General features: G+C 36.4%; 1 protein-coding gene across 1 annotated transcript in view; it reads right to left on the bottom strand.

The window, feature by feature from the left end:
• Positions 1-233: 233 nt before the first annotated feature.
• IQCM (IQ motif containing M) overlaps positions 234-13,215 on the bottom strand; it is a 161,521-nt gene continuing 148,539 nt past the window's right edge. Inside the window, exon 11 of the mRNA XM_067468472.1 lies at positions 234-403. Coding sequence (XP_067324573.1) covers positions 282-403 — 122 coding nt within the window. The 3' untranslated portion in view covers positions 234-281. The remainder of the gene's footprint in view (positions 404-13,215) is intronic.

A 13,215-nucleotide genomic window follows, 5' to 3' on the forward strand; every position in this document is an offset into this window, starting at 1 on the left:
AAGCCAAACACAAAATGTTTTTCTGCCGCAAACAAATAAGTAGTGGAGTTTTTACTCAACCGGTTTCCAAATCCTAATTATACTGTTTTTAACCATGTAGGAATGACGTGTAGAGCATGGATTGAGGTTTGTATTGTCTTCTGTCCATATCAGACTCTATAAAAAGGAATCACTTTCCAGTTCAAACAAAGACATTTCTTGAAAGCAAACTGAAGTTAGAAGTAAGGCTGCAACTGAGTATCACCATAATCTTTCAGAGGGTGCCATTAATTTATCGTGTATTAATTGGCGGAAAGTGATGCTTTCATCTCCTGCTCTTTCCTCTTCCTCTCTCGCATTGATGCAGCCACTAAAGCTGCGGCAACCCGAAAATCAGTTTTCTTTATAGCTGGATGTCCCCTCTCTGTAACAGAAAAGTAATAGAACATTGATAGATTAAATTCTGTATATTTAGGACTTATTATGAATGAAGACAAGTGGGGTAATACATTATTTGAATTTAGGATTCTGCCTTTTGGGTGAAGTTTAATCTCCCAGGAGTGCTTTAGTTTTATATTCATGAATGATGGAGGATTGAACTACTTTATAATCCCTTCTGCTATGTGAGCCTATGATTCCAAGTGTTATACAAACTAATACAATTTTTCCCATTACATTAATATAATGCATTGTAACAAAAATAGTCAAAATACAGTACTTAGTCATTAAGAAAATATAATTATGACCTTGAGTTCCACTTTGCCATATGTTTTTCAGAGTCATCAAAGTAACAAAACCAAACCTTTTGCAACAGTTTTACTACATCTTTTCAAATGGACTTATTGATCCTTCTGTGAGTGAGGAAGAAAGATTGTTGTAAACATTTTCATCCTCTTAGCAGAAGGTAAGTATTTTCAAATAGTTTGCCCTCCTTGTTCTTTCCATGAACTATTTTATATAAACTACTTTATGAGAACAGAGACAGAAAAATAAATGGCCAAAAAACAAAGTGTAACTCTAATTGCAAGAAAAGAGGGAAAGTACCTGTGAAGGTGTAATAATTCTTAGTTATTTCAGAACAGCAAAGGCTACCAAACATTGTGACGCAAAACAAGAAAAAAATAATGATGCTGCAGAAAGGCATGTAACTAAATGGTTGACCCTGTCTTCCTCCAGAGGGCAGGAGAGATTCTCCACATATAGAGAACTGGCTAAGCCCACTTTGTGAGATCAAGCTCTGTATAACTAGCTAAAATTAACCTGAGCCTTGGAGCAAAAGCCCTTCTCAAGGGGAGAGAGAGACTGGGACTTTTCTGCCTGCCTTTTATTGGAATATATGTGAAAGCAAACTATTGCTCACACAGAAGTTGGGACATGCATAGAAGTGCTAGAGCAGAACAATTTGAATCTGATTATTCATGAGGAAAAGAAACAGTTCATCAAATTGATTTGGGTACTCCAAAAATGGCCATCGATTGACACTTCACAGTTAAATGCACTGTATACATAAACATTTTAATCTTTTCATGTAAATATTTGGTTAAAGGTTAATCATTTAAACTTAATGCATAAATTGTTTTTGTTATGTGTGGATGAGAGAGACTTTATACAAAAATATGAAACTTTTTGGCAACTGACTCAAGTATCACACTGCAACATTTTACTTTTTAAAATCTATTAAAATACACAAAACTGTGTATATACAATAACATATGAAGTTTTGACACAAGTTTTTTTCTTATTTTTACCTCTCTTTTTGCTTTTGTTATATGTTTCCTACTTTCCTATTATACTATTGTTATCCCACTTTACATGTATAAGAAAAATTACCCTCCCCCCTTTTGGAGCCCCCTATGCTTGGTTTCTCCTTTTTACCCTCAATAAAATAGATTTGGGGGGGGGGGAACAATACCACATGAAGGGGTTTTCATCAGTATTTTATCTGGAGTATTTTAAGTAGTTTTTAAAAGTATAAGCATCAGATTGCCTGCACGTGGAGATGCTCAAATTGATTTGAGGTGGGGATGGGGGAACTATCCTATTCCTAGATGTGGAAATAGCCATTATGTCTCCTAATATCATGATGTGGCACTGGCAACTTAAAATGTTGACTGCTCAAAGAAAGAAGTCTAATCTAACTTCTGTTCCAAATTACAACATACCAATTGTCTTAATTGCTGATTAATTGAATTTAGACCTACCCAAATCTCATAGATTCAATGGATCTGCTCAAGAGCAGCCTTTAGCTACAATGTAGGGCTATTAACCTCTAACTGGGAAAACGAAGAGCTCAAACACTGTTTCCATCCTAAATACCTCGGTGCCACCTTAGATCGAACACTAACATTTAGGAAATACTGTTAGTGAACACCAAGCACACAGTAGCTGCACACAATAACATCATGTGGAAATTTGCTGGCAGCACACAAGGTGCAGATCCAAAATTAATAAGAACATCAGCTCTAGCCTTGTATTATTCAACTGGTGAGTATGCCTGCCCTGTTTGGCACAAGTTTGCCCACCAAAGCAGGTGAATATAGCATTGAATGAAAACAGGCAGAATAACCACAGCATGTCTCAAACCTACACCTGTTGATAAACTCTATAAGCTAGCTGCCATTGCCCCCCCCCCAAAAGATTGCTGCTAACCATGAGAGAAAAAAGGTTGAACACTGTGAAAGCCACCCACTGCATGGCCGTCACCCTCCTCCCAGTAGACTCAAATCAAGGAAAAGCTTCATGAGAGCCACCACTCCTCTTAATGCTCCCCCAGCAACAGCAAGAATATCCCTGTGGGCAGAAAAACCAGGCAATTACAACTGGATGGCTCTCCACGAGGGTCTTCCTCCTGGGCAAACCAAGAATGGACAAATTGGAAGTCCCTGAACAAACTCAGAAGTGGAGTGGGTAGATCAAAAAACAACCTGTCAAAATGGCATTACCTAAAAGAATCCTCCACCTTGTTGACTGTGGAGCAGAAAAAACAACTCTGCACCTGTACGCTTGTCCACAATGCCCTGCCTCATGTACAGAGGAAGAATTGTTTAAAGCTGCAGACTATGTGGTTGATGTTGCCTGTTTTTGATCAAAAATTATTTAGCCGTGTGTGCTCCCTCTATTTTACCAGTTTTTATACTTGTTTATGCAATGCTTTTGACATGAATAAATAAACCTCTAACTATAGCATACAAGATTTTATATTCTACTCATATCTTACATGAAGTATAAATATGAAATATCACACATGTATATCACAAAGAAATACAAATACACCCACAGAAAGATGATGACCATCAATACATGGATTAACTTTAAAAGAATTGAAATTGAGTTTCATGCTAAAGTTATAAGCTTTATTGTATGTGGTTGTTGTCTTTATTTGTTTTTTTATTTTTGGACTATTTGCTAGCAATTCCTGGTATGATCAACTACTTTGTATTTACATTGAAAAGTTTTTTAAAATAATTGTGAGATATAATAACAACTTCCAAATCTGCAGAACCAGTATCCATGGTTTCGTTTATCCATATCTGATGAGCAATGTCCTCTTGTGGTATTATCTAGGTAATCTATGATATTCTTGGACCAAAACTCTTTCATTTGAATAGGATTTGAATAGGATTTGCTATTAGTGTCTGTGAGTAATGAGAAAAGAATGTAAATACATCACCAAGCAAGACAGTATTATTATTCAAATTCAGGCAGTCCTTGAGTTACAAACATCCAATTTACAAATGACTCATAGTTAAGAATGGGGATGAGATAACAAGAGGTGGGAGAAATCTACCTTTAGGAAGGGAAAATCACCCCTGAAAGAGTTATCATGGGGAAAGGGTGTCCCCACTGAAGTTTCTCACCAATCCTTGTTTCCACAACAAGCCAATATTTTTCAAAATCTAATTATTACAGAGACATAAATGGATGTGAAATCTTCTGAACAGGGGCACAGATGGCAAAACAAACACCACAGAAGTGTTAACCTTTCACTATGCTATCCAACATGCATGTACATGCACACACACACACACACTCCTATAAGGTAAAGGTTTTCCCTTGACATTAAGTCTAGTCGTGTCTAACTCTGGGGGTATTGTTCATCTTCATTTCCAAGCCGAAGAACCAGCGTTGTCCATAGACACTTCCAAGGTCATGTGGCTGGCTTGACTGCATGGTGTGCTGTTACCTTCCTGCAGAAATGGTACCTATTGAGCCTCTCACATTTGCATGTTTTCAAACTACTAGGTTGGCAGAAGCTGAGGCTAATGATGGGAGCTCACCCTGCTCCCCAGGTTCAAACCATCACTCTTTCAGTCAGCAAGTTCAGCAGCTCAGCGATTTAACCTGCTGTGGCACCTGGGTTACACTTAAAAATGTACCTTTTCCAACTTACATACAGATTCAATTTAAGAAGAAATCTACAGAACCTATATTGTTTGCAACTTGGGTACTACCTGTATATGGTATATCCGCATTTGGAACACTATGCAGTTTGGTAACAAGATCTCAGAAAAGACAATATTTTGTGTAAATGAAGAAAAGGTAAAAGAAATAGTTACAAGATCATAATGACAGAAAACGACAGAGTGCCTCTTATTTTAAAAAGTAAAGAAGCTTGGCTTTTTAATTTGAGGGTAAGAAACAATTAAATGAAGACATAAGAGGCATGTTTAAAATGTATGTGAGAGGTAGGAAGAGTAAATAAAGAGAAATCAATGTTCATTGCCCCCAAACACGATCAATCAGGGTTGTGCAATGAAACTGATTAGTAGTATATTCAGGGCACAACAAGAAGAATTACTTAATCCAAAGCAGGTATAAAATGGAATTAATTTTCACAAGCTATTGTGGTGGCCAGTAGCTTGTCTTGCTTTAAAAAGAAGTTGGACAAATTCATGAAATTGCTATTACAAACGTTGGAAAAATATTTTTTGAAACTACAGCTCCCAGGATATGCCAGCCAACATGATTACTGGTCTATTAATGGTTTGGCATTTTTGCTCTATCAGTTATCATTAGTCAAGATATTCCAAAAATGGACCTCTGTTTTATGGAGTAACCCTCTTTTGCTTAATAAAGACAAAGATAAAATAGCAGGAGATATTTACATCCATTATATTCTATTTGTGAGCTACAAGGCAGATTAATCTGGCCATTGTTAGAGGCAATGTTTTGGACCACCAGACTAATCTTGCAGAGATTTATTTTGAAAAATGTAAATCTGCGAAAAACATATTTAATGTTCATTTATGTTTTAGTTTTATTATCTTATTGGTTTATTGCTATCTAGTTCCCATTTCAATATTTATTTATAAGTTTACTATTGTTATTGTGCTTTATTTGTATTATTTCTGATGTTGTTTGTACTTCATTAAATGGTTGCCTGTCTCTGTGTGTAAACTGCCCTGAGTCCCTTTTGGGAGAGAGGATGGTCTAGAAATAAATTATTATTATTATTATTATTATTATTATTATTATTATTATTATTATCTTGTAATGGGTGGACCAGCAATATAGAATTAATGTAGCATGACACCACTTTAACTGCCAAGACTCGATGCTATAAAACAGAACTTTCCAAACATTTCATGTTAGTGAAACACTTTTCACACATGCATCATTTTGCAACACAATACTTAAGTTTTACTACTTACCATTTAAATAAAATCTATGAAATGGAATGAAGACAGATTTTGAATATTTGGTGGACACTCACATTTTGCCATCAAATATTTTTAAGCTTCCACAATTCAGTGGTATTGCTTATTTCACATAAACTGAAAGGTTTATTGTTACTTTCAGGTGATACACCTACACACTGCAGTCGACACACTAACATGTTGCAACACACAGTTTGGAAAGCTCTGCTACAGAACATGGAAGTTGAAATTCTACATGATCTTTAGCCTTCTCTACCAAAACTACAAATTCCAGGATTCCAGAGCATTTAGCCACAACAGTTGTTGCCAAAACAACAGTTGGTGCCAAACAGCATGAATTCTATAAGTTTTCACTCAGCCCTTAAGCAGCAAAAGAAGTTTTCCAAACTGTAATTGGTATTTCTGCAGGCATGCCTATCCAAGTGATAGACCTGTCCTTTACCAATATTTTCTTGACTCATTCACAACATCAATGAGGAGCAAGTGTGGAATTTATATGCTTCAGTGATTTTATGCAATATTAAAAAAACACAGAACCTGTACTTATTCATTTTGCAAAATTCTATATCCTAACACATGGCTTCAAAGAAGCTTATAACACATAATTAATATCATAACATTACTCTTATATAAGCAGTCAGTTTAGACATAAAGTATATTTTGCTTAAGAATAGTAAAGAAATGAATGTGCAAATTTCATTTTCTATGTTTGTGCTTTAAATAAAACACACAGAGAGACAAAATGAAATTTAAATAAAATGCACACATTCTGATCAGTTCCCACATATTTAAATATCGTGAATTGATCCTTAAGCTCAAAATGGAAAAGTTTTCTATGACTGAAAAGATAATCCATTTGAATATGTATTAAGGAATAAGGCTAAAATTCTATTAAGCTTAATACATAGGAATTCACACTTAATATGGATTCAGCACAGAATTTAAAATGTATTAGCAAGAAGAGCAAGAAGCAAAGATGTGTACTTTAAGCAACTGTGATGCAAGATAAGAGACCTCTTTATGAAGAAAAGAGGAAGTATTTGTACAAAGCTAGTAAATAATTATGTGGGACTAGAACAGAAAAGATGTGTTTTGCTATAACCATAGCAAGGTTGCAATCTCTGTGTCCCTCATACTTGTAAACATAAGTTAATCAATCTCTCACTCTTTTCCCCTTGTGCAAGAATATGACTACTTTTGCACTATACTATTTATATTTCATGGAGGTGAAACGCTATTTCTGCTTCAGGAACTTAGACACATATGTGTTGAGGATTGCACTGAAAATACATTTTTCTGTAAAGAAAACACATTACCTGCATTGGAAACCATTTATGTACAAAACACCCTGTATACATGTATTACACTAATGAAGATTTCATAACAGGCTTTGTGAAGAATCTTTTTGTTCTCATTATTCTTGCTGAAAAGATTTCTTGAGTGTTGAGACACCTTGCCTCAGCTAATAAAACATGAATATTCCTTCTATCCCTATACTGCAGTTCTTATGTAAAAGTGTTTTATAAATGTTACCAGCTGTGTTGCTATCCAGTGAAAAAAATAAAGCCAGTTAAAAAGCAGACTTGAATGCAAACATATGAATACAATTTTCAGCATTTCTCACATTTTTTCATTTTTCCAGTGAGAAATACTGAGGAGAGAGAATACATTCTTTGCTAGATTTAGAAACAACAAAAGGTGCTTTTGGATGTCTGAATTAGAAGGTCTGTAGATGAACAATGTGAAATCACCAACTAAAAGGTCAGTTTTGAAATATCGGCTTCTTTTAAAATTTGAGTTTATCGTGGGTTAGGGGCAGACTGGCAAGAGGAAGAGCACAGTGTTGTGTGATACATCCTGCTTCAGTGCCAGTTTGCCCCATTCATGCAAAAAAGCCCTTAGTTCTTATAGAAGATTGAGACAACATTTGTTTATTTAATGTTTTAGCATGGAGCAACCTATTTTGATGTTATTGGTACGCACCTTCAAGCCAACTTCAGCTGATGGTGACATTATCATATGATTTTCTTGGAAAGATTTGTAGAGAGGAAGTTTACATTTGTTTCCTCTGAGGAAGAGAGAGTGGTATTTGCCCAAGGCCACCCACCTAGTGGGCTTCCAGAACTGAGCAGAAATTTGAACCCTATTCCCCAGAGTCCTAGTCATAGGATATCTGAATACAGAATAATTCTGGGTCCATAACTCTAGGTAACACATCTGTAACTGCATGGAAAAATGGTGGCTAATGTTTACAAGAATGCAATTATGTGTGAGTTTTCGTGCCAACTTTAGAAAAAATCACTAGAAATGGAGAAAAGGGGCAAAATGAATATGTAAAATGTAAATAATGTTACACAGAGAACCCTCCATGCCAAATCAGTAGATAAAGGTTTCTCTTTGACATTAAGTCTAGTCGTGTCTGACTCTGGGGGGTGATGCTCATCTCCATTTGTAAGCCAAAAAGCTGGTTTTGTCTGTAGACAACTTCTAGGTTATGTGGTCGGCATGACAGCATGGAATGTCATTACTTTCCCGCACATCTCACATTTGCAGGTTTTCGAACTGCTAGGTTGGCAGAAGCTGGGGGTAACAATGGTATCTTACCCCCATCCCACAGATTCGAACTGCCAACCTTCCAATCAGTAAGTTCTGCAGCTTTGTGGTTTAACCCACTGCGCCACCACAGACCAAATCAGCACTTTGTTCTAATTCAATCAGTGTTGAAGAGCTGACTGGTTGCCCTGTTCCCTCTTAAGTCTTTGAGCCACTTTGTATTCCAGACTGGTTCCAAGTTGGTATCAACATTCTTCTTTGGATCAGTAAAGACTCAAAAGGGTGGAGACCATCATAACCTACTGTACTAGAAGCATATACAAAGACGCTTGCCCTCCCAAACCGTTTATTAACTGCCTTTATCCAAAACCTATATAAAGCCTGTGGCAAGAAAATGTTCAGTTGCCAAAAGGAGAGAGCATGTAATTAGTATTTCAAATAATTGTGATTACATTTTGTGCTAATATTAGCACATTTTAAAAAGAACAATAATCCCAAACTGCATTTCTGTTGAGGCCACTCAGCTGGTGATACAAAGCAATGGACGACTGGTCTTGATTGTTTCTTACATTATGATGCTCCTCACAAACAGCTCTCTTTCACCCTTATATAAATGTAAAGTGTATCAGAATTAGTATTTATATGGTTGCATTGATAAGAGTTTCATGCTTCCTTGGGCTGTCTTGTAGCAACAGAAACAAGTTATTGAAATATTGTCAGTGAGCATCCATTAACACAGACATTTCACTAATGACACTCTTGGTTAAATGCACTCAGTTTTTTTTCCCCAGTGGTTTAAAACTTTCCCCTAAAGTTTCAAATTATCATTCTCTTTAATGCAAAAATAATACCTATTTTCATCCACGGTAATAAAATTAAAATCAAGTCATTTACAGGGTTATTATTGCAATGTTGCCAACATTGGCTTTAACTACTTCACACCTTATCTTGTGAATTTGTGAACTTAGTATGATAAAAAAAAGTTATGAGTAAAAGTCATTACCTTTTAAATGTCAGTCATAATGCTTTTTTATCATAGCAACTGCACAAGTAAGAGGGGATAGAATATTTAATCTTTTATTTCCATCCATGCCTTCTGTAAGTGAAACATGAAATCTATATATTTATTTCTACATGAAACAAATGCTCCGGCACATAATGTTGGAAATATATACGAAGCCACCTTATCCTGAGTCAGAGTACATCTAGTGCAGGGTAGGCAAAAATGTGTCATTTAAAAGGTTTGCCAGTTTGGACTTTATGTACTTCTTTCAGGGTTCTCCCATTTCTGCTGACACTTCTCTCTTATGTACAGTGCCATTTCAATTGTATAAGAGTCTGTACTGGATAAACTGGTTTGTTACTGGTTTAACTATTGCCTATGTACATCAAATAGAGTAAAGAGCATGATGAAAAGAGAAGTAAGATGAAACAGCGTTCTTTCAGCTAGGTTTGCGAATAACATGGCATTTGGAAGATCAGCTGAAAGTGCTTTCAGTCACTCCTCCCATATACCATATGACCTATGACACCATACCCCGATTAAAGAAGCTCCATTGGCTACCAACAAGTTTCTGGACCCAATTCAAAGTGCAGGTTATTACCTACAAAGCCCTATATGCTTTGAGTCCAATATATCTTCGAGACCACATCTCCTTTTATGAACCAGCATGGGCACTAAGTTCTACCAGTGGAGACTGTCCTTTTGATCCCACCTCCGTCTCAACTACAGTTGGTGGGGACAAAGGAGAGGACCTGTTCAGTGGTGTCCCCCCCCCCGACTTTGTAATGCCCTCCTGAGAGAGATTAGGCTAGCTCCCACTCTCCAAGCCTTCCATATACAACTGAGTACATGGCTATTTTGACAAGCCTTCGACCATGTTTAGAATTCCTTAATTAACATATTTGAGAACCTAGAGACTATTTCACCGTGCACTTTATGTGTGATATCGATTGCAGTTTTTTTATACCTGCAGCTATTGTTGCATATTATTGATCTTAACCGGGGGGGGGGGGGGGTGTTGATATAGGTTGGTTATTGCTTTTATGGTATTGTCTTTGTACTTTTTGTATTTTGCATGTTTGCACCTTTGAGTGCTTTGTGAACCAGCCCAAGTCCCTCTGGGAGATGGTGGTGGGATATAAATAAAGTTTTATTGTCGAAGGCTTTCATGGCCGAAATCACTGGGTTGTTGTAGGTTTTTTCAGGCTATATGGTCATGTTCTAGAGACATTCTCTCCTGACGTTTCGCCTGCATCTATGGCAAGTATCCTCAGAGTTGTGAGGTAGAGACCTCACTACCTCTGAGAATGCTTGCCATAGAGAATGCTTGCCATAGAGAATGCTTGCCAACATCAGGAGAGATGCCTCTAGAACATGGCCATATGGCCCGAAAAATCCTACAACAACCCAAAGTTTTATTATTATATTATTATTATTGAAAAGTCTATTTCTAGAGCCCCAACATGATTCTCCACTCCAGCAGCAAACATATTTCTTATACAGAATTATCTGCCTCTTTTCTTCTGAAATCAACAGACTTCAAATTCAAGTCAGATTGCTTCTGAATCAGCACAATCAAACCAGGCTGCTTTCCAAGTTTCCTCATCATGGTTTGAGGGACAGACTGTGGCTCATGCCTTAGTGGAATGGTAATCCCCCCACCCTTGAGAAATGGGAAGATGGCTACCATCACAGTTTAAGGCAAGACCATTTCTTCAAATGGTCCTGAAGTTCCCCACACCCAACAAAATATTACTAATCAACTCTCTTGCACACACAGACACACAATTTTGTAGGGAACAATGGGTGCCAAAAAAAATCAGAGGAATTTTCAGACCGGCTCCAGCTCATATTCTGTGGGGGAGGTGCTAAAGACATACCGGCTACATCTTTTAGCACTAAACCAGAACAAAATAAAATGTTATGTAAATAGAATACACTACGGAAGGGTGTTTTGTAAGTGGCTTCATCCAGCTACGTTTATGTTTCAGAACAGCCAAAATGGAGGAAGAACACCAAAGAAAAGGAATGGTATGGGGGGGGAAAACAATGGAGTAGAAAGGGCAACACATTTTGACAATGTAGGATAAAATTGTAGTCACACATAGCAATATCTGCACGTCTGCCAACTTGTTTGAAAATATAGATGGATGAAATGCATTTATGTGGATGTGTCTTCAATTTCCCACAAACTGAACCTAAAGAAAAAATATTTGATTTAACAAAAACACCTTGTTCTGTACTCTGTAATCCATGGATCATTTTATTCCCTTTCAAACATGCAAAACAAGAAAGAATCCATATCAAAATCACGATGGACAGATGTCAGCTTATTTTTTCTCCATATACATGAGGGCCAGTATGTTATATTCCAGATGTTGTAAATTTCAATTCCTCACAATTAGACATGGTCCAATAGGAACTGTAGTCTGATACATCTGGAGATCACATTACTATGGAAAACCTTTATAGATTAACTACAACAAGCTCTGATGGATCCAAGAACCAGAGTTTTGGGAGTACTACTTATCCATCCTTGTACCTTATTCCTTTTCTAAAAATATATCAATATGGTGATTTGATGATAGAAGTTACTTGATATGAAGTTATTTGATATTGAAGATAGGTCTTGCACTCATGAAACCAAGGTCTCGGTCCATAAATGTTTAAATATGACTTCATCACATGCAAATGAGAGACATCTACGTAAGCATTTAAATGTGTATTACAAAGCGTGTACAACTCTCTGCCTCACATATCTTTTAGGCAGATTTAGATTCCATTTAAATCAATGTGGCCTACCTACCTAATAGTGAAGGCTTTTAAGTAGAGGCTAAATGGCCATCTGTCAGTGGTGGTTTTATTGTGCTTTTCCTGCATGGCAAGTGGTTGGACTAAATGGCCCAGTCTCTTTCAACTCTATTATTCTATGAATTTGGATTTCATCGATTTCAATGCTACTACAGATGCATACATTTTATAGCTTGAGCATAATGTAATGGTTTCTAACAACTAAACCGTCTACACATTACAAAATAAGGAGAAAAATCATCTGATAATTGGAAAGAAGAATCCTGATAGAGGCACATACATGGGTATTTTAACACCATACTCTTAAATGATGAAATATTAGTTTGCAATAATGTTTTTTCACACAAGCAACAACAGATAAAATTAACATGCCATTCCTGGAAAATTATATTCAACTTTTATTAGTTGTTCTAAAATAGTTTTAAACTTTGGGGTGTGCCTTAGAACAGTGCCACCACTCTTTATAAACAAGTACAGTTGTTTCTGTCTAGTAAAATGTGATTTTGAAGGTAAATGCCACTGAATTCAATGTTAATTACATCCCCCACCCCCAAATATTGGCCAGGATTCAAGGAGTTTCATTGGGTCAGATGCTGCCTGGCATCCTATTTGAAGCTGATGAGAGTATAAAGTTTCACTGGAATATTTAAGTGAGCCAGAAGGGCAAAAGTAAATAAAGAACTGATGTCAGAAAAAATAATTACAAAACTGTAACACCTGTTGTGTTGTTGTTATGTGTTTTCAAAATCACACAAACATAAGACAGCTCTGTCACAGAGATATCATATCAAAATTTGTTCAGAGTGAAATTATCTTCTTCTTCTCAGGTTGAGAGGGTGTCATCTGCCCAAGGTCACCCAGTGGGTTTCCATGGTGCAGCAGGGATTTAAAACTTGACCCTCACAATGCAAAATTATAGCAATTTGACACCACATTAACTGCCATAGGTCACTGCTATGGAAATCTGGAATATGTAGTTTTGTGAAATTTTTACCCTTGTTTGCCAGAGAGCTCTGGTACCATAAAAATTATAAATCTCAGGATCCCATAAAAGGGAGCCATAGCAGTTTTTAATTTTAATTTTAGCAGATTTTAATTTCTATTGATGTTTTAATGTTTGATGTTTTTAACTGTTTTGGATTTTAATGTATGTGTTTATTTTATTGATATGTATATATGTGGCATTGAATTGTAGTCTTTGTAAGGCCAATC

Source organism: Anolis sagrei, chromosome 5 (genome assembly GCF_037176765.1).
Source record: "Anolis sagrei isolate rAnoSag1 chromosome 5, rAnoSag1.mat, whole genome shotgun sequence".
In the NCBI taxonomy this organism is placed as follows: Eukaryota; Metazoa; Chordata; class Lepidosauria; order Squamata; family Dactyloidae; genus Anolis; species Anolis sagrei.